We start from the raw sequence: 20197 nt of genomic DNA, 5'->3' as shown, positions 1-20197 counted from the left end.
TAGAACATCCCCACAAAGGCCCCTTCTTACCTTTCCAATCTCTTCATAAATCAGACACATTATTTTTCTTTCCTTCCTTCCTCCCTCCCTCCCTCCCTTCCTCCTTTTTTCTTTCTTTTTTCTTTTTCTCTTTCTCTCTTTCTTTTCTTTTTTCTTTCCTTCCCTCCCTCCATCTCTCTCTCTCTCTTTCTTTCTTTCTTTGTTTCTTTCTCTCTTTCTTTCTTTCTCTCTTTCTTTGTATGTGATCAGTTGTATCCTCTACACATCTGAAAAGCTCTCCCCTCTCATTTTTGGGTTATTTATTTATATATTTATTTAGTGCTGGTACTGGAGCTTGAACCCAGAGACTGAGCACTGTCTTTTAGATTTTTTTCATTCAAGGCTGACACTAACACTTGAATTACACCTCCAGTTCTGGCTTTTGGATGATTAATTGGAGGTAATAGACTCAAAGACTTCTATCTGCGCTAGCTTTGAACAGTGATAATTGGATCTTAGCTTCCTGATAAGTCACCGATGTCCAGCTTATTCTTGGGTTATTTAAATCTTGTTTATTATCTACAAGGTCCATCTCAAATCTCCCTTACCTGGAAAGCTCTCCTAGCCTTAACCATGGGTTACACTTCCATCTTCTGATTCATTACAAAATTCACTCTCCACATAACTGCTAAAATTTGCCTTTTTTTCTTTAGGTAGACTATGAAGTTCTGTAGGACAGTGACTGTATTTTTTTCTTGTGGATTGGTGAATGCATCAGGGACTGGTCAAGGCCCAGAGTAAGTGAAAAGACCGCTTGGGAAAACATAACCAATGCAATGCAACGGACAGAAGTAGACATATCTGAGATAAACAGAGAGGAGAAATGGAAGAGCAGAGACACAGGGGAGGGGTGGGAGAAGGGAAGCAGGTAAAGCCTTTTATAGTTAGTTACAAATAATAAGGCTAGTAGTGTCAGCTTCACACTGACTTGTTCACTGGCTTAGACTGTTAGTGAGATCAGCCACAATAGAGCTGAAGAGAGGGGAGAATAAATAAACATGAAATATGTTTGATTTGGGAGGCAGCTTAATTATATGGACTAAAGTTGTGAAGCAGACAGAGGCTCCTGCAGTTTTCCAGGGACAAGGCTTTGCCCAGAAAAAGCAAGCACCTTATTCCTGCCCGGAGGTTTCATTGGGAGGAGGGAGCATTCTGAACGTGGTGGTGCTGCCAGTGAGTGGAAATAGAGAAAAGGGTGTGTGTGTGTGGGGGGGGTGCTGGTGTATAGGAAAAGGCTAGCAATGAAGGTAGAAGGATGAGTATGTTTTTGAAGCAAACTCAGATCAGGGAGAGGGAAGGAAAGAGGAAGAAAATCTGGAAGCAAAAATAGCTGTGTGGGTGACCATGGCAGGGAGTCATCTTATGGGAAATGAACTTGCCCAGGGTAGAGTAGGCATATAGTTGAAGATAACTTCTCACTATAAACAGATTGCATCCCTAGTATTTATTTTACTCTTCAGCAAATCTCTGAAGAATTCCTGGTTATTAGACTTCCTGCCAGGCAGTTATTTAAGAGAAGTGTAGACTCTCCTTCTTTCATTGAGCACTGTCTGGTCCATAGAAGGTGGGGTAACAGCTCTGGGACCCCAACACATCTCCATCTGAGGGTACTTTAGTGACTTAAGTGAGTATGCTACTGATTTTCTTTTCTTTTTCTTTTGTGGTAGTGAGAGGTTTAATTTTGCAGTGTGTCATAAGAATGCATTACTTTTGCCTTCCTCCACCTCTCTTTGTTTTTAGTTTTTAATTTTTTTTTTAACCAACATTGTGGTTCTAATTATTTTAACCAAGTAGGAGCAAATAGGGGCTGCTTATAGTTGAAAAATGCCTCTCGGGAATTTTGTTTCCTCCTTGTTAGTATTGTTGGAGGGCAGTGGTCTTGCAGCAAAGACAGGCACACAGGCTTTCTCTGTGAATTAATTGGTCAGGAAGGACAATTTTATATTGTCAAGTGGCACTTAAGCCACTAATTCTTGACTGTGAAACTGCTTTTCCTGGGCAATGCTCTTTAAGGGAAAACTTCAGTCCAGTGATTGGTGACTAAGGGAAAGATGGAGCACAGGGGATTGGGCGGGATCTCGGCTCCTAATAATGCCTCCTTATCCAATGAAAAGCATTTCCTATTGAGACCCCCAAGAGTTTCCCTGGCCCTCGGCTCCAGAACGGACTTTGGGCCTTTTCTTGTGTCCTGTTTGTTAAAGGCATGCCGGCTACAGCATTCAAGAGGGCCAGTCCTTAACAAAGGGAAAGAGATCAATGTAAATAAGCTCACATTTTCAGAATGAGCGGTTTGCTGTAAGAAGCTGCTGGCGGCAGCCCAGAGTCTGCTCCTTTGGGCTTGGCTAACCTTTCCCTGTTTTTTTTTTTTTTTTAATGGATAAAAATATGCTCTTCCAAAGTGCGAGTTGCCCGTTTACATGTTTATTAGCTAATTGTCTACAGGCATGCGCACACTCTCTCATCTAGCACAATCTTTTTTGGGGTAAGTCTCTTTTGAGAAAGATTTGATTTGGGTGTTTGGGGGTGGGGGGATGGCGTAACAAACTTTCAAGGGAAACACTGATGCTTTGAATGTTTGGGAATGAAGTTAGATTTCAACTCTGAACTGATGAGCAAGGATCGTGTTGAATGGTAAAAACGAAAAAGAAAGAAGAGGAAAAAATAACCAAAACAAGAATTTCTATTGTGTTGCCAATAATATTGTTTCTGTGAAAGAGATACAGGATTCTTAGGTTGTTTCATGTAAACACAGTTGCTCTAAAGAGCTGGTTTAAAAATCACAGAGTAGAACAATTTAGAAACTCTTTTGGCTAGCTAGCTTTATTATTTCTTTGGTTTACAATTGATTGTGAGCTAATGTGGCTTCCATTATGTTGAGGTTTCTTGTAGTAAAACTATACACATTATGCCTTTGATTCTTAATTGATTTATGGAAAATGTGACATTTGCTATATTGAGTAATTCATACACTTACCTAATAAAGGAAGAATCGCATTTGAATGAAAAATGAATCCTGGTCTAAATAGAATTTGCTGTTATATGTGAAATTAATTGCTACTTGCCAAACAGATGTAACAATGTGACATGCTTAAGATTTTCTTCCTGCATATCCTGAATATTTTAAAGATTTTCAGAGTATTTTAATGATTCCAGTAATTGATCTTTTTGAATTAAATAGAAAATGTCTTTTAGGGAATTAAAAAAATAGCAGTGTATTTATCATGATTTCTATGTGGAAAAAGACCAGACAAATGCAAAGGTTCAAAATTTCATAGCTTGTTGGTATTCATTTTGCTGATTTACCAAAATATACAATGTTTCTTTTTCTTTGAATAACATGAAGATAACAGTAATGATTTACAATCCAAATTATCCAGTGGCCTTGCAACATGTTTATTTCGCAGAACAAAATTCCAAACATATAACCCATCCAAACAGATTGTAAATCCCTTTGGCTTTTAAAAGTAGATAAAAAAAAGTTGCACTCTTGCAAAGAAGGATGAATTGAGCTGAGAAACTTGATGGCATCTACATTCTAAAGCACCTCCTGCCAATCAGAGACAGAAATGAAAGCCCCATTGGAAGAATCAGGCCAGCCTTTTATAATGCATACTCTCTAAGTTAAAGAGCAGTGGGAAGATGCCTCCCAGTAACACTCAGGCAAAGGTTAGCTAAAGCTGATCTATTCAACTTCCTTTGAATTAAATAGGGTTGAAGGCATTGAGATTTGTTGTTTAGACTGTGATTTCACCAAGGCCTAATTGCATTGTTGTCACTTTTTTTCTGTGTGACATCATATACAGTATGCTCTTGGCTGCCTTAAGCAGGAGAGAAAAACAAAACCTGTATTTGTGAGTATTAGTACTGAAAATTGCCTTTTAAGATAGCAATTGGTTTGTTATTAGCATATTGATTCTGTATATTTATGTTCTGATGTATGCTGTTAACTTCTTATTTTGAGGGTCAAAGTGATTGATCAAGCAGGAGGATCAAGCAGGCTCAAGAGTTGAGAACTAGACAATTCGATTTTATATAGCTGCTGAATAGACGAGAGGGTGGAAAAGAGGAAGGCATTAGGAAGACTTAATGGCATAAATGGCATCTTTCTCTGAGTTTTAGCCTCTGGCTCCAGTTAATAATTTATTTCTGATAGCCAGTCATTTCTTTGAGTCCAATAAGAATGAATGTCTCTCATTATTGACTATTAGCAATTAAAATTATTTTTGTATTTTTGTAGTGACAAATGGAATCAGTTGAAAATAATTGATGGGGGGCAACAGTCATTGAAGACAGTATTATAGCAAGTTGAAGACATCTTGTCAGTCAGGGCCAAAGGGGGAAGAAGGGAAACTGAGACCCAGAAAGGGACTGTGATTTTCTAAATAGTTTAATGATGGGACTGGGTGTGCTTACACTGAATTTATATCAAATACAAAAATGTCTGTATATTTGAAATTCCTGGTTTCCTTAGACTCTAACTTAAAAATACTCGGAGTTTGTAGTATTTGGTATTATTATTATTATTACTATTATTTTATAAATACAATTTGAACTGAAGGCCTCATGCTTGCTAGCAGGCACTCTATCTGAGCCACAACTCCAGCTCAAAGAAGCCAGAGACTAATGGAAGGTGAATAATATCAAAGTACACAGTCTAAATATGAGACAAAAATTTCTTTGTAAGCTTCCAAAAAAGTTTTCTGTATAATCAGTATCAAGTATGAAGTTCATAAAAAGGAAATGTTAACATACCCATCTTCTTTTAAGACAAACCAATGAAATAATCCTTTCATTTCAGGAATATTACTCTCTGGAGGAGTGTGAAAATCAATTCTCTTTAAGATTAAGGTGAGATCAAAGCACTTTAAATTGTCTTATGATTTCTAAAATTTTTTTTATTACATAATAGATCAGCTCAGAAGAACTGGAATACCATTTACCAACCTGCTCTGTTTTAGGCTACCTTTGTTCGAAAGAAGGGCAAGTTGGGTACCAGCAGATGCTTCTACTTTGCAAGCACTAAAGGAATAAAGTGCAAATACAGGTGCTACTAGTAAAACTTTTGTTGCAGTATCTTTCTCGTCTTATGTGAGAATTTTGTGCAGAATTGTGATTTGAAGATGTTTCAGACATCTATATTGGGTTGCTTAGAATATATTGATGAAGGCACAATGGTTGTGAATAAGTATACATGTATCCATTCATGGAAGCCTCACTCACACCATTGTAGTTGAGGGGGAGGGGAAATACAGTAGGAGTGCAAGCTAGAGACAAGGCAATGGTTGTCAATATGTATACAAATATCCAGTAATGGAAGCCTCTCTCATATCACTGTAGTTGACAGGGAGGGGAAATAGGGTGGGATCGCAGGCTAGAGATGAGGCAGTGGCATCCCCACCTGTCCTAATCTTTTCTTTCCTCTATCCAATCATAGCAGTTGTTGCCATTGATTTTTAATGTATGGAAGCATTTTTGTGCCTTTTGTTAATAGTGGTGTGTGTGTGTGTGTGTGTGTGTGTGTGCGCGTGTGCGCGTGTGCGTGTGTGTGTGCATGTGTGTGCATCAGTCCGTGGGCTTGGACTCAGGGCCTCAGTACTGTCTCTGAGCTTCTTTGCTCAAGGTTTGTGCTGTACCACTGGAGCCACAGCTTCACTTCTGGCTTTTTGGTGGTTAATTGGCAGTAAGAGCCTCATGGACTTTCTTGCTCTAGCTGGCTTTCATCCATGACCCTCAGATCTCAGCCTCCTGAGTAGTTAGGATTATAGGAGTGAGCCATTGACACCTGACTGTTACTAGGTATTTAAAATAATTATGTTACAGAGACTCATGGATTTTATGCTTTAGCCAATACTATTTGTAAAGCACAGAACAGCAGTGATAGGTTGGGAATATAATTGCTACCTGCACTTTTGTTATGATGAAATCCACAATATTTAAATGCCATTAAAATATATTGGCTCTCATTTATTTGGAATTATATCATGAAGCAATTTGGTTATTAATATGATCTAGATATCCATTTTAGTGAAAAGGTCTCTTTATGGAACACTACAGTAACTGACTCTTTTTTACATCACCATTGGAGATAATCTGTAGTGATAGTACTTCCAAAAAGTACATTGATTATCCAAATTCAGATAAAAATTGTTCCAAAATTTGGCTTGAACTAATGTGGTGAGTGCCACTATCCTTATTAGAACTTTTTCCACAAATTCTCATTTTCTTATTTTCCAACCATTTTCTATTATTTCCAAATTATTAGAGGTCATATGATCCAAAGATCCAGAATCCATCAAGGACTTGTTATTTGTTGTTATCCAGGCAAAGCTGCTGTAGATGAATATTAACTCTTTAGCCCAATCACCTTTGGACACACGTGCATGCATGCACACACACACATCAGATGAGTTAGTTTCTTGATTGCTGAAATATTTATATGCTTAAATAAATGGAATAAGGCTGAATTCTAGTTGGCATGTAGGAGCCTTGCAGAATTTGGAAATGAGCTGTTTCAGGAACACCCAAAATATTCCCCAAAGGTCTGAGGCTTCTGCTGAGATGAGATATTGACTCTCAAGATTCTAGACAATTTCATAATATTAGGTTGAGCAATTTCTCTGCAGTTGTCTTACTCTCTAACTAGGTACTAGGGAAAAATTTGACTTTAGTAATCTGATGCAATCTTGCTCCATCATATTGAGGACTAGATCACATTATTCCCTAATGTTTGGATTGCACCATCAGGTAAAGGGTTAGTAGCAGATTTTTTTAAATTAAAAAAAAAGTACAAATTAGACACTAAGGATAGAATCTGAACTTATCAGATTGGGGTCTCTGTCAATTTCTTGTTTTCCTCAAATAAAATAAAGGGGGAGAAAACAACTATAAGAAAGATCCAATACAGAAATCATATCTTAAAAGGGATGTTTCTAGCATTTAAAATGAGTGGTGGTGTATGCCCATAATCATAGCTACTCAGGAGGCTGAATGAAGGATTATGGTCCAAAGCCAGTTAACAACCCCAAAGCCAGAAGTGGAGTTGTGGCTCAAGTGGTAGAGCACAGAAGCTCAGGGAGAGCACCTATCCCTGAGTTCAAGCCCCAGTAATGGCATGTGCATGAGCGCGCACATGCACATGCATGCGTATACACACATACAAAGAGTCAATGAATATCATTTTCCTAGTGCCATTCTGCAGTGAAAGTTTTGCCCTCTTTTCCTCCATATAGATTAGATTGTGTTTTGAAAATCCTTAAGAAACATCAACCACTGCACAAGGAGCATCAATTGAGCATAAGTATGACCTGTGCCTATGACTTGGCCTAGATTTCCCTTAAGGGTCTTATCTGTTAGCAACCCCTCATTTAAGGAGCAAAATTCTAGACTTACTTCCCTTGGATGTATTTTTCAAATTGGTGTACTTCTTACATTTATTTTACTGTAGGTATTCAATAGGCAAGGAAAAGTAACTCAGGCTGGCCTCGAACCTGGTGATAGATCTTGCCTCTTCTCCTGAAGGAAGGCTGTGTGACCTTCCCTAAGTTTTGATTATAAGTTTTGAAATACTCTGACTTGTTCCAGCCTCACTGAAAATGGAGCAAAGCAGGAGAATTTGAGTACACACTGGTGTAATGGCTTTGTCTTCCTGAATTCTGGACTACTTTCTGTGAAGACCAAAAGTAATCCAGTCTTCTAGAGTATTGTACATATGCTAGGAGTCTTATCTGGTTTTCAATGTATCATTTGAAATTTTACCACTGTGTGAAATGAAATAGGTATCCATTCATCATTATTGGGCCAAAAGGTGAACTCCATTTCCTCCTCCAGGAGCCCCAAAGATACCAAGAATGATATATTTCATTATCATTAAAGAATCAGAAAAAGAGCAGGGAGCTGGTGGCTCACTCCTGTAATCCTACTTACTCAGTCGGCTGAGATCCAAGGAGAGACTTATCTCCAATTAACTACTTAAAAAAAAAAACTGGAAATGGAGCTGTGGTGCAAGTGTGTGATAGCAAAAATGCTCAAGGACACTATTCAGGGTCTGTGTTCAAGCCTCAGGACTGGCACAAAAAAATCTATAAAAAAGTAGACACTACTGTAAAATTGTCTGAATTGGCTCCAGATATGTTGGTCAGAGTTCAAAAAATCATTGAGGGTCAGATTTTTTTGTGTGTCATTTTGTTTTTGCTTGTAAAATATTTTATTAGTATATACTACTTGTACAAAACATTAGATTTTACTGTTTCCCACCATAGTGGTGCATGCTTATAATTCCATTACTCAGGAGGCTGAGGCAGGAGAATCTTGAATTCAAGGTCAACCTTAAAGAGACTGCTTAAAAAAGAGCAGCTTAGATTTCATTGTGACATTTTCATATATGCATATAATATACTTTGGTTATAATCCTCAGCCTCTTACCCTCTCTCATTCCTTCATATCTTTCCCTTCAGCCCCTTTTTCATATTTCTTTTTTATCTGCTTTCTGCCCATTGTCAATGAACCTCCATCAATCCAACTCTAAATCCCCTCCCCAGGTGATTAATTGAATAATGGCTGCAGATTTCTTCACCAGACAACGTAGTCTGATGCTGCTTGCAGTGGACAATGTAATTGCACTTACTTTCTTTCTTCATCTCATTGGAAGCTCATGTGTTGGCCTTTTGCTTCCATGCTCTGTACAACCATGATCTAGTGGTGTTTGTAACCATGTCTCTGTCTAAGGAAACAATCTGAAAAAAATCTGTTTCTTGAATAGTTTTGGTTCTCTTTCACCATTAGCTTAAGAGTTAAATACTGGTCTGATTTTTGAAATTAGAACTCTGTGGGAGATACCCCATTGGGAGAACCTTCCTAGATTGTTCTGTTCTGAGTAAATTGTTTTTGTAAGGTTGAAATGAAAGACATTTTGAGGTAGAAAGCATTAACAGAAGAAAAGAACTGCCAATATGAATTTCAGGGTATCCAGAAAGATAGATATGAATTTCCAGTTGTGTCAGACTTGGGAGAAAGAAAAACTTCTATAATGTTTCTCTGTGGTTTAGGTAGGGTCGGGTCAAATATTGGCATGTTCATAAAACTACTCAGAAGCCTTGTTGAATCTTCCTAGCCTCAGCTGTGAGGCTCAGAGGTAATGTTTATACAGGGAAGAGAAGCAATATAGCCAAGTTACAGAGTGAACCAGTGTCTGAGTCAGAAATAGAACTCCTTGCTTCCAATGCTGTGTTAAGTCCTAGCACCACACCCTTCCTGCTAGACAGCAAAGGTAGTTTGTGTTCAAGTGAGGGAGAGCTATGAATAAGGCCTTAGTGGCAGTTTCCCATGCCTTCTCTTTAAGAGGGAGACTGTACTGCTTTCTTGTCTGTGGTCCTTTTTCTCCCACAGGATTTGATTACTCAAAGCAGCCAGAGTAGGAGTATTGGTCATATATAGAATGCCTGACTGTGGTCCAGAGGACATAAAAGGGAAGTGAGGTGAAGATTGCATTCATCATCTTGATTCAATCACTCAGCATTGTGTATATTTATAATATACTGTATATGAAATATATATTACATATTTAGTGTTATATGTAACATAATTTACTCTATATGAAATAAATATAACATGTAAAATGTATAAAATATAGCATATAACATTTAATATACTGCATATGAAATATATAATATATTCTGAAGTACATTAAATATATAATGTATTATGAAGTACACTAACATGTACTATATATTTCATATTCATTTCACAAATGTAGTAAACTGCATTGTCAATTTGCAATAATATAAATTAAGGAATGATAGCACTGTGATCATGGAAAAAAAGCTGAAAAGACAATGGGAGACAAATCACCTATTTGGAATGCGTAAACTGAGATAGCAATATGCATTCATGACAGACTGAAGGGATTCTGGAAAAAGGTAGAGTATCTTCTACTATAAAAGCATTCTCTAAATAAAATTACTTTACTGTTAGTATTTACTGTACAAGGCAGATGCAAACAGTGCTCTACAACCTGAGTCATGTCTTCAGTCTAGCTTTTTGCTGATTAATTGGAGAGTGAGTCTTGCAGATTTTTTCTACCTGTACTGAACCTAGATCTTCTAGATCTTGGACTACTGAGACATTGGTGCCCAGCTCAACAGTGAAGTTCTCCTTGAATTGTGAATGGTAGTCTTAGTGTAAAATGGCATCCACAGTAATAAATAGCTAGTAGGGTGTTCAAAGTAGTAAATAAAATGATTAGCAGATGAGAAGTTTGGCATTTACTTTTTTTTATGACTCCGTTGATGATAAGGAAAATTAAAACAACAACAACAACAACAACAACAACAACAACAACAAAACCCTAGGTTTACAGTTCCCAAAATGAGGTATGAGCACCATGGACTAAGATTTTCCAAGCTCTTCTTGCTTTTGCTGATAGGCTTCAGTGCCCTTAAATAAACATAGTGATTGCAAACTATGCTTTGATGTAAGAAACCTGGACTTTAAAGTGAGAAATATGGAGGGAATAGGATAAAGCAAGGTAGTGAGACTGAGGTTTGAGGAACTGAGCTGGAATTTTCTCTTAAGTGTCTGGATGCAAATTAGGTGACAACACTTACCCCTTCTGTAGCAAAGTCTCATACCATGTTGTTTTTCTTTAGTTTTTCTTCCCCTGATTATTTCCACGTCTTTGCTGCTTTCTATTTTCTGTTTTTATCTCTTCTTTACCTGGTTTACTCTTAGGCCTTACTTGGTTAGGGATTATACTATGCTCTGCTTTGACAAATCAGAGTTGCTTCTTGCCAAGGCTAAGCTGGTCCTAGAGATGAAATGACCAGGAAGAAATGTGATACCTCTTTCTCTTTCTGTCTGTCTGTCCTCTGTCTTATGCTGGTACTGGGATATGAACTTAGGACTGCATACTCTTGCTTGGCATTTTCTGCTCAAGACTTGTATTCTACCACTTGAGCCATATCTCTGTTTCTGGCTTTTTACTAGTTAATTGGAAACAAGAGTCTCTAGGATTTGTTTGATCAGGCTAGCTTTGAATCAGGATCCTCAGATCTCAGCCTCCTGAGTAGCTAGGATTATAGGCATGGGCCATCAACATCCAGGGATATCACATTTTCTTTATCCAATGATCAGTTTTTAGGCACTTAGGCTAGTTCCACATCTTTGCTATTGCAAGTATTGTGTATATAAACTTGGGTATGCAGGCATCTCTTGTATATTGATTTGTATGTCCAAGAGCAGGGTCAATATGGTAGTTTTGTTTTAGTTTCTAAAGGAATTTCCATACCATACTAGTTTTCATAACAGTTGTACTAATTTACATTCCTACTAACAGGGTATCTTTGCCTTTATCCTCATCATATTTATTGTTGTTTTCTTGATGATAGTCATTGTGATTGGGGTAAGATGAAATTGCTGTGTTCTTTTGATTTCCTTTATCGCTAAGGCTGCTGAACACTTCTTCATGTATTTATTTGCCATTTGCACTTCTTTGGAGGATCATCTGTTCAATCTATTTTGGCCTTTTATTAGTTGGACTTTTTGGTGTTTAATTTTTGTACTCAATATAATGTGAATATTAATTTTTCAGAGGGAATATATACTTCTCAAACCAAGTAGCTTTTGTTGCTAATCAGAAGTTTGAGGTGATTCCAGGCCTCTGTATCTCTAGCAGTTTCCCTCTACTCCCTTTTCTATTATCTATAAAGGTCCATTGACCTGTTTCCTAGGAGTTTTGAGGGAAAGGGATGAAGAAAGAATCACTTCAGAAAACTGCTTTTCACATTTTATAATATAATCATGCAAATTCTGCATATGTCAAGGGACAAAGACCACTTTTATTCCATATCCTCCTCATTGAAAAGAATCATTCAACAGCTACTTGTCCATAGTGTATTACAGAACATATTTGAAAGGCAGTCACTGTCCAATGATAGTTATTGAACTAGAAAAAAAGTTGGTAACCATGTTGGCCTAGAGACTCAGTTAAGTCAATGGCTGCCACTGATGTAAGCAGTAGCAGGCAGAGGGCATGCAAATGACTATATCAGGTGTGCACAACAGGACATGGCCATTCACATCAAATCCACTTCTCATGTCTCATTTGTATCTGATGGGAAATACTTTACTGACCAAGACCATACTGGAGACATAGAAATATGGGGTAAGCAGTAAGAAAGGAAAAATGAAGACATACAATACTATACTAAGAATCCAGCATGAGAAGATTAGCAAGAGAACTATTATATGCAGGAGGAAAATATTTACTTGTTATAAATGTTTGTTATTTAAATTGTTCCTCAAGAAAAATAGTGTGATACAATGTGAAACCTTTTAGCTAATGGCTCTGATTAAATGGCGACTCTAATTTGAGGTATTCTTGCCCTCCAAACTCTTGTTTTATCTACTTATTTATTTTAAGTTTTTTGGTGACAGGTTCTTATTAGTTTGTAGCCCAGGCTGTCCTTGAACTCATAACTCTCTTGCTTTAGCCTCCCAAGTGCTAAGATTAGTGTGTGACTTGCTTCTGAACTCTTGTTTTAGTAGAAAAAGGTGAATTAATCCACAATTTAGGAGTGTAATTATAATATTTTTTAGACCATGTTCTGGATATCCTATATCCACTTGCTGTTTTATGTAATGGAAGAGGTACTCAGCCAAGGTATTTCAATAAGATTGGAGAGAGTAGACACTACAATTTAGAGTAGCTTAAAAATTCATGGGTTAGGAATCAAAGAATCTGGATTCTAAATCTGACTATACTATTTACAGCCTCTTCTAATTCTGATATTCTCTATCGCCACATAACTTAAGCTTAGTTTCTCCTGCCATAAAATAGCAATAGTTTTTGTCTTGTTTACCTTGTAGTATTTTTTTGAGAATCAAATAAATCATGGATTTTGAAAACATTTTGATGAATGAAAGTGCCACACAAATTATAAAGCACTAACATTATGTTACTTATCAGGAGTTCTTTTATTTCTCCCTAGACTCTTAAGTAACCTACATTTTGTTCATGTCCATTGCCATGCTATAATCTCCCACTTGTACAGTATAATAAGGCAGTTCCGTGTGTGTGTGTGTGTGTGTGTGTGTGTGTGTGTGTGTGTGTGTGTGTGTGTGTATGCCAGACCTGGGGCTTGAACTTAGGGCCCAGGCATTATCCTTCAGCTTTTTTTCATTGAAGGCTAGTGCTGTCCCACTTGAGACACAGCTCTTCTTCTGGCTTTTTGCTGGTTAATTGGGGATAAGACTTCCTGCCAGGGCTGGCTTTGAAATGTGATGCTCAGATCTTAGCCTCCTGAGTAGCCAGCCAATTCCTTTTAACATGTCATAGGTACTTAGTCCCATTTGATCTCTGAAGCTAAGCAGGGCTGGGCCTGGTTAGTACTTAGATGGGAGATTGCCTGGAAGTACTAGGTGCTGTACTTTTTTAAAAAAAAAGACATTTCAGCCAGGCAGCCATCGCTCATGCCTGTAATCGTAGCTTCCCAGGAGGCTGAGATGTCAGATTGTGGTTTGAGTCCAGTTTGGGCAGGAAAGTTTGAAACACTTACTCCAATTAGCCACCAAAAAGCAAGAAAGGGGCTGTGGATTAAGTGGTAAATTGCTAGTCTTGAGTAAAAAAGCTCAGGGACAGCACCCAGACCTTGAGTTCAAGCCCTAAGATCAGCAGGGAAAAGAAAAAGACACTTGAAAAGCAGTTGTCAATCCAAATTATATGTACCTGTTATCTTCTGATCTGACTGAGCTGAATATCTTTATGTCACAGAGCTGATGGGTGGAAAATAAACTTGACTCATTCCATCTCCTACAGGAGGAACATTTTTCTTGTCAGTCCTTAATCTGAGAGTGGTGAGCCCCTGCAGCTAGCAGGCCTTCTGAAAACAAAATCCATGGGTGACAGAAGATTCATTGACTTCCAGTTCCAAGATTTAAATTCAAGTCTCAGACCTAGGTTGGGCAATGCAACTGCCAATAATACGTGTATTGTTGATGATTCTTTCAAGTATAATCTGAATGGTGCTGTGTACAGTGTTGTATTCATCCTAGGTCTAATCACCAACAGCGCTTCTCTGTTTGTCTTCTGCTTTCGCATGAAAATGAGAAGTGAGACGGCTATTTTCATTACCAATCTGGCCCTCTCTGATTTGCTCTTTGTTTGTACCCTACCTTTCAAAATATTTTACAACTTCAACCGCCATTGGCCTTTTGGTGACACCCTCTGCAAGATCTCGGGGACCGCATTCCTCACCAACATCTATGGGAGTATGCTCTTCCTCACATGTATCAGTGTGGATCGTTTCCTGGCTATTGTTTATCCCTTCAGATCTCGTACCATTAGGACCAGGAGGAACTCTGCCATTGTTTGTGCTGGAGTCTGGATCCTAGTCCTCAGTGGTGGTATTTCAGCCTCTTTGTTCTCCACTACTAATGTCAACAATGCAACCACCACCTGCTTTGAGGGCTTCTCCAAACGTGTCTGGAAGACCTATCTGTCCAAGATCACTATATTTATTGAAGTGGTTGGGTTCATTATCCCTCTCATATTGAATGTTTCCTGCTCTTCTGTGGTGCTGAGAACACTTCGCAAGCCGGCGACACTCTCACAAATTGGGACCAATAAGAAAAAAGTGCTGAAGATGATCACAGTACACATGGCAGTCTTTGTGGTATGCTTTGTACCCTACAACTCTGTTCTCTTCCTGTATGCCTTGGTGCGCTCCCAAGCCATTACTAATTGCTTGTTGGAAAGATTTGCAAAGATCATGTACCCAATTACCTTGTGCCTTGCAACTCTGAATTGTTGCTTTGACCCTTTTATCTATTACTTTACCCTTGAGTCTTTTCAGAAGTCCTTCTACATCAACACCCATATCAGAATGGAGTCTCTGTTTAAGACTGAAACACCTCTGACCACAAAGCCTTCCCTTCCAGCTATTCAAGAGGAAGTTAGTGATCAAACAACAAATAATGGTGGTGAATTAATGTTAGAATCCACTTTCTAGGTACGAGAATTGTCTTCAGATACAGATATAGTTTCTCCTATGATTTTTCCTATGCTACAAATAAAAAAAAGATTGAAGCTAATGATGCTGAGAATAGATTAATGTACCAAATACAGCTAGATCCATTTGTTTGGATATTTATTGTACATATGCTGTTTTGTTCCGTAATTATAGGTCAAGTCTAATTACAAGAACCCAAATAGATCACCAGACTCTTCTTTTGAGTTGGCATTTCACTATATCACATTATATATAAGTGGCTACTGGCCTTGTCTTTAGTGTTGTGGAGATTACTGTAAAAGTTTTCAAAATATATTTCCATTCCAATGATTTTGGTAATTGGATTTGGCCTATAAATATAGAACAAATTCAGGGATTTATTTAAAAAATGTTTGTGTTACTACTGATACATGCTAGCTTTTGTGAATTGCCAAGAAATTTATTTTAGGATTTGAGCATATTATAATCAAGCATTACTAATAAGGAATGTGTCAAATTTAAAGTAATTGGCAAAAGATATGTGAATTTTGATAACAGAAAAAAACTTTGCATTTATATGAGCGAAAAGAAAGGGAAAGTTAATGGGATTTATACATTTGTAACAACCAATGATGTCAGTTTTTAATATTTTCTTTTTTAAACTACAATAAGATTTTCATTCTAAACTTCTAAGCTAAAAAGCTGCTACCTATGTGCTTGGGGGTGTGAAATAGTAACTCACATAGAATATGAGAAGTCAACTAACAAACTTTAAGCAATATCACATTCTTTAAAATTAAAAACTCCAATTTTCTTTTTTGGGAGGGTCTGGGTTGTATAAAAATATTTATCGCTATAGTAAACTTTGGGGTACAATGCAGCCAGAATGCTGTTAACTTTTGTACCCAGGTCAGGAGCGAATTGAAAAAAATGTAAATAAAGTAGTAACAGCAAAAAGACCTTAAATTTAATAAAGCAAAAAAATTAAACTTGCATTAATAATTTTGTGTATCTATATAATACTTATCTTTCCTATTTTCTATTAAATTTTGGAGCACAATGTAGCCAAGTTGCTGCTGAATTTGTGTTCAGGTTGGGAGCAAATTGAAAAAAATATATACATAAGTCAAAACAAACAAAATAAAACAAAAATCTACAAAATAAAAAAGACCAAAAAAAGAAAGAAAAATAGTTTCTAAGACTTGCATTACTATTTTATTTGTGTTTTATAGCTCTGTAAATTAAAAAATACTATGACATTTAATATGAAAATTTCAAGTGCAGTTCAAATAGAAATCTGATAGAACTGTACTTAGGTTGAACGTGAATTACACCCCCCCATCAAATTCCCAAACCCTTATTTAAAAGAAAAGAACACCCCTAATACTTAGAGCTTACACTTTGAAACATCGGTAAAATTTACTAAACACTATCATTTTCATATGATACTTTAGCTCAAAATGCGTAAAGGAAGCTGCTAAACTGACACCCAGTTCAGGAGATATAAAAGCAATATTATAGTTCTGCAAAAGAATAACTCACTTGAAACAAACTCAAAACAAGTTCTTAAAATCTTGTCATTTGGGGATGAAAAGAAGGTGTAAGAATATTAATGCTTATAGGTAAAACTTTTGAACACCTTGCACCTGGAAACAGCTACATTTGTCCTTATGTTGGAGGTAATAGAAATAAAACTACACACACACACACACACACACACACACACACACACACATGCATAAACACTTTCAAAGCCCTGTAAAACAACTATATATTTGAATGTGCATTAATCACTTTTTAAAAATGTATATGATATGGCAATTTAAAAATGTTAAGAATTTTCAAGTAAAACTTCCAGAAACAATGCATCTTGTAAGCTGAACTGGTGGCGGGGAGCAGTTCAAAAAATTAAAAGCCATAAAACAATGATGAAAAAGTAAAGATTCTGAAACAATAAGCAAATTCTTGAAATTCCTTAAGCTTTGTTTTTCTTTCTGATGATATGTAGTTTCAAAAATACTGAGGTTTTAAAGTTAAAAAATCTGTGAGCATAATACAACTTTAAACACTGCTGTGTCTGTGCTTGGGTTAGGAACTAACTAAAAAAAAAAAGCTTAAAACAATAGAACAATAGTTAAGAATGGATTCATGATCTAAAGTCCTAAAAATAATCATGCATTATATTATTTTGTGAAGAAAGGTTATAGTTGGAATATGCCATGTATTAGATTCAGTTAGACAAAAGTAGGTTAAGTTAGAATAGGTTCACTTGTTAGGTTATGTTGTAAGAACAAACTTATAATCAAAATATAAATAATATTTTCATTTCCTTCATTATTCTTCCTTTTCTGTTTTTATTGTAAGCTTAAACTATATGTGAACTCTTGTTTTTGTCTTAACATTTAAAATTAAGTACTTTTAGGATTATGACATCAAAGTAACTGGAGATGTTAACAAAATTGACATAAAATATATTATAAATCAATTTCCATTTGTATAATTTTCATGTTTTGTTTTATATAATTGTTAATGTTTCAGTTCCTTTTAGTTAATTTCCATTTTGTAAGTTACCATCACTTGTTAATATTAAAAAATGTCTTATGAACAATATAACCAACAAAATGATGTATAACTAAATGTAAGATCAAATTGATTTTACATTTTAAAAGCAAAGGTAATCTCTTAGCTGTTATTCAACTTGTCTCTTAAATATCTATTACATATAATAAAATATATTTGGATTATCTAGCTATTATGCCTTTGTTGATCATTTATACACTCAAATTTTGGTTTTGGGAACATTGGAATGTATGTCCTTTATTAATCGTCCTTGCATCCTTTGAGAAAGGACTTGAAGTATATTTTCTCTCAAATCAACTCCTGGGCTTTATTTTTTGAGGCCTCTGAAGTCTAGAGCAGCATTAGCCAATGACATAATCACTGAATGACATTTTGAGGATCATAGTAAAAACTTTACCACCTCCTTCCCTGAATTTTCCAATGTGGCTTTGATTGAGAATTGAACTTCTATCCATGATTTCTGTATATGTGGATACAACCAATCTCAAATAAAAAATACCTGAAAACAATTGTATCTATATTGAATATGCTTCTGTATCTATATTATGTAAATGTATCTATATTAAATGTTTTTAGTTATTCCATAAAATTATAGCATAACCATGTGGAATTTACTAAGGAATATAGAGATGATTAATTAAAGACAGTTGAAGATGTACATAGGTCATATGCAAACACTAAGCTATTTTATATAAAAGACTTGAGCATCTAGATTTTGTATCCACGAATTATTCTTTAGCCAAATCACAATGCATACCAGAAAATGGCTAGCTGTACTTGGGGTGGGTAGCCAGGCTAAATTTGAATGTGATTTTTAGGATTTGGTGGAATATCCCAATTCCTCTACTGTCATGCTTGAAGCAGGTTGAGATAAAAAAGCCATCTGACAACAATATGTGAACAATAATTAGGTAGTGGATACATCAGTAACTAATGTGAAACCAAGGTAAAGTAATAAAATAAAGTAACTAAAGTCCCAGGATAGCAACACAGGGGATTCCTGGTGATTGTGCCCAGGCCTCTAATTCTTAAGAAAAGTGATATCAAATTCTCAACTTCACATGCATTGATGCCTCATGAGATGACAGTAAACATACAGTTCCGTTTCTGACATCATAGCCATCAAGATCAGCCCTAAGTACATCTAACATTAGAGATACCTTTCTGTTAATGAACTTCCAAGCCAAGGCCTCAGAAACTAGGTGGAACTTGGTATTTACTTCCCATTCCTGTCTATTTTCTTCCACCTTTTCTTTATTTTATTTCTCTTTTTTTCTTATTTATTGTCAAAGTGATGTACAGAGAGGTTACAGTTTCATACGTTAGGCCTTGGGTATATTTCTTGTACTGTTTGTTACCTCCTCCCTCATTCCCCCTCCCCCTACCCCCTTCCCTCTCTCCCCATGAGTTGTTTAGTTGGTTTATTCCTATTTTTGTATGATTTTGCAAAATTCATGCTCCCTACCTGATTTTTTTCTTGGGACCATTATACCCTCCAGCTTCTTCCCTACACAAAGACTGCTTCCACCTGGCATAGCATAATACACAAACCTTTGTCAATACAGTGGCAAGTTGTATAGACACACACTAAATTGTGAATGATTGATCCCTCCACTCTTCTCATCACTTTTATTCCTTCTGTTGGTGTTGCATCATAGGAAGGGTCTCTGATGAATTCAAATGTCTATCTGAAGAAGGCTTTGGATGGGGAGACTTGAATTTACCAACAAGTAGTAATCTTTTGAGCCTCAGCTTCCCTTGCTTCCTGTTATGGCAGGGACTCTGCACTGTAAACTTCCTTATTTCTCTATCGCTCTCTCTGTCACTGTGTCTGTCTTTCTCTTTCATTAACAAAGACACTTTATTAATATAAACAAACTATACAATACTGAGACATTTATCTATGTTGCAACGAATGGGGGGGGCAATTCAACATCCAGCATCAACAAAATGCTTGGTGATTGCAACATATTATATCCCTATGGTGGAGAGGCAAAGGGGGACTCAACTGGAGCAAGCTTTTCAAGTTCTTTCTCCTCACTGAAGATCATGAGAGGCACTGTATTCAAGGAAATGTGTGCAATCTGGTGCTCTACAGGCAGGTCAAAACTCAAAAATCTAGAGAATTGAAGGGAAAAGTGTACGCATTCCTGGATAGATAAAAAATACAGTGTTCTTGGTCATCTTTGTGGTAATGAAGTTTGGTTAAACCTCATGGATCACAAAATCCAAAACATGCACGATCTTTTCCCAGACATCCCTCTTTTTGAAAACTCTCCTCAGTGATTAGGCAGTGGTGTTCTCCTTTCATATAGGCTTTTATTTTTTTTTCCACCAAATGTCTTCTGAGGGGGATGGTCTTTGTGAAATGATCCCTAAAATGTTAAGCAGTTTGTTTCAACAAGCAAGTCAAAGTGCTGGTTACTAAGGCAAAACCTCACCACTCTTCATGTTTGATTAACTTCTTTCCTTCTCTGAGTGTGTGTAAAAGAAGCTCTTCTTGATCAAGCACGTAGGATAGTAGTGAGATGAGGAATATACAGAAGTAGGCCCAGTAGAATGTGGAAAGTACGGCAGTGAGTGAAGTCAGGCAGGCT

At 36.7% G+C, this 20197-nt stretch overlaps 1 protein-coding gene across 2 annotated transcripts; it reads left to right on the top strand.

Annotated features, from left to right (window-relative positions):
• Nucleotides 1-2210: 2210 nt before the first annotated feature.
• On the top strand, nucleotides 2211-16113 carry Lpar4 (lysophosphatidic acid receptor 4). 2 transcript variants are annotated; one of them, XM_048336567.1, is made up of 3 exons: nucleotides 2211-2521; nucleotides 4838-4887; nucleotides 13850-16113. In XM_048336567.1, the coding sequence occupies exon 3, from the start codon at nucleotides 13929-13931 to the stop codon at nucleotides 15039-15041; it is 1113 nt and encodes a 370-aa protein (XP_048192524.1). In that variant the 5' UTR covers nucleotides 2211-2521; nucleotides 4838-4887; nucleotides 13850-13928; the 3' UTR covers nucleotides 15042-16113. The 2 variants fall into 2 exon arrangements, with proteins under 2 accessions (XP_048192524.1, XP_048192525.1); XM_048336568.1 differs by lacking the exon at nucleotides 2211-2521 and adding an exon at nucleotides 4998-5092 and having other exon boundaries at nucleotides 4860-4887.
• The last annotated feature ends 4084 nt before the right edge of the window (nucleotides 16114-20197 follow it).

The sequence above is a fragment of the Perognathus longimembris genome, chromosome 28, assembly GCF_023159225.1.
Source record: "Perognathus longimembris pacificus isolate PPM17 chromosome 28, ASM2315922v1, whole genome shotgun sequence".
Classification (NCBI taxonomy): Eukaryota; Metazoa; Chordata; class Mammalia; order Rodentia; family Heteromyidae; genus Perognathus; species Perognathus longimembris.
This window is presented reverse-complemented; position numbering and strand designations above follow the sequence as displayed.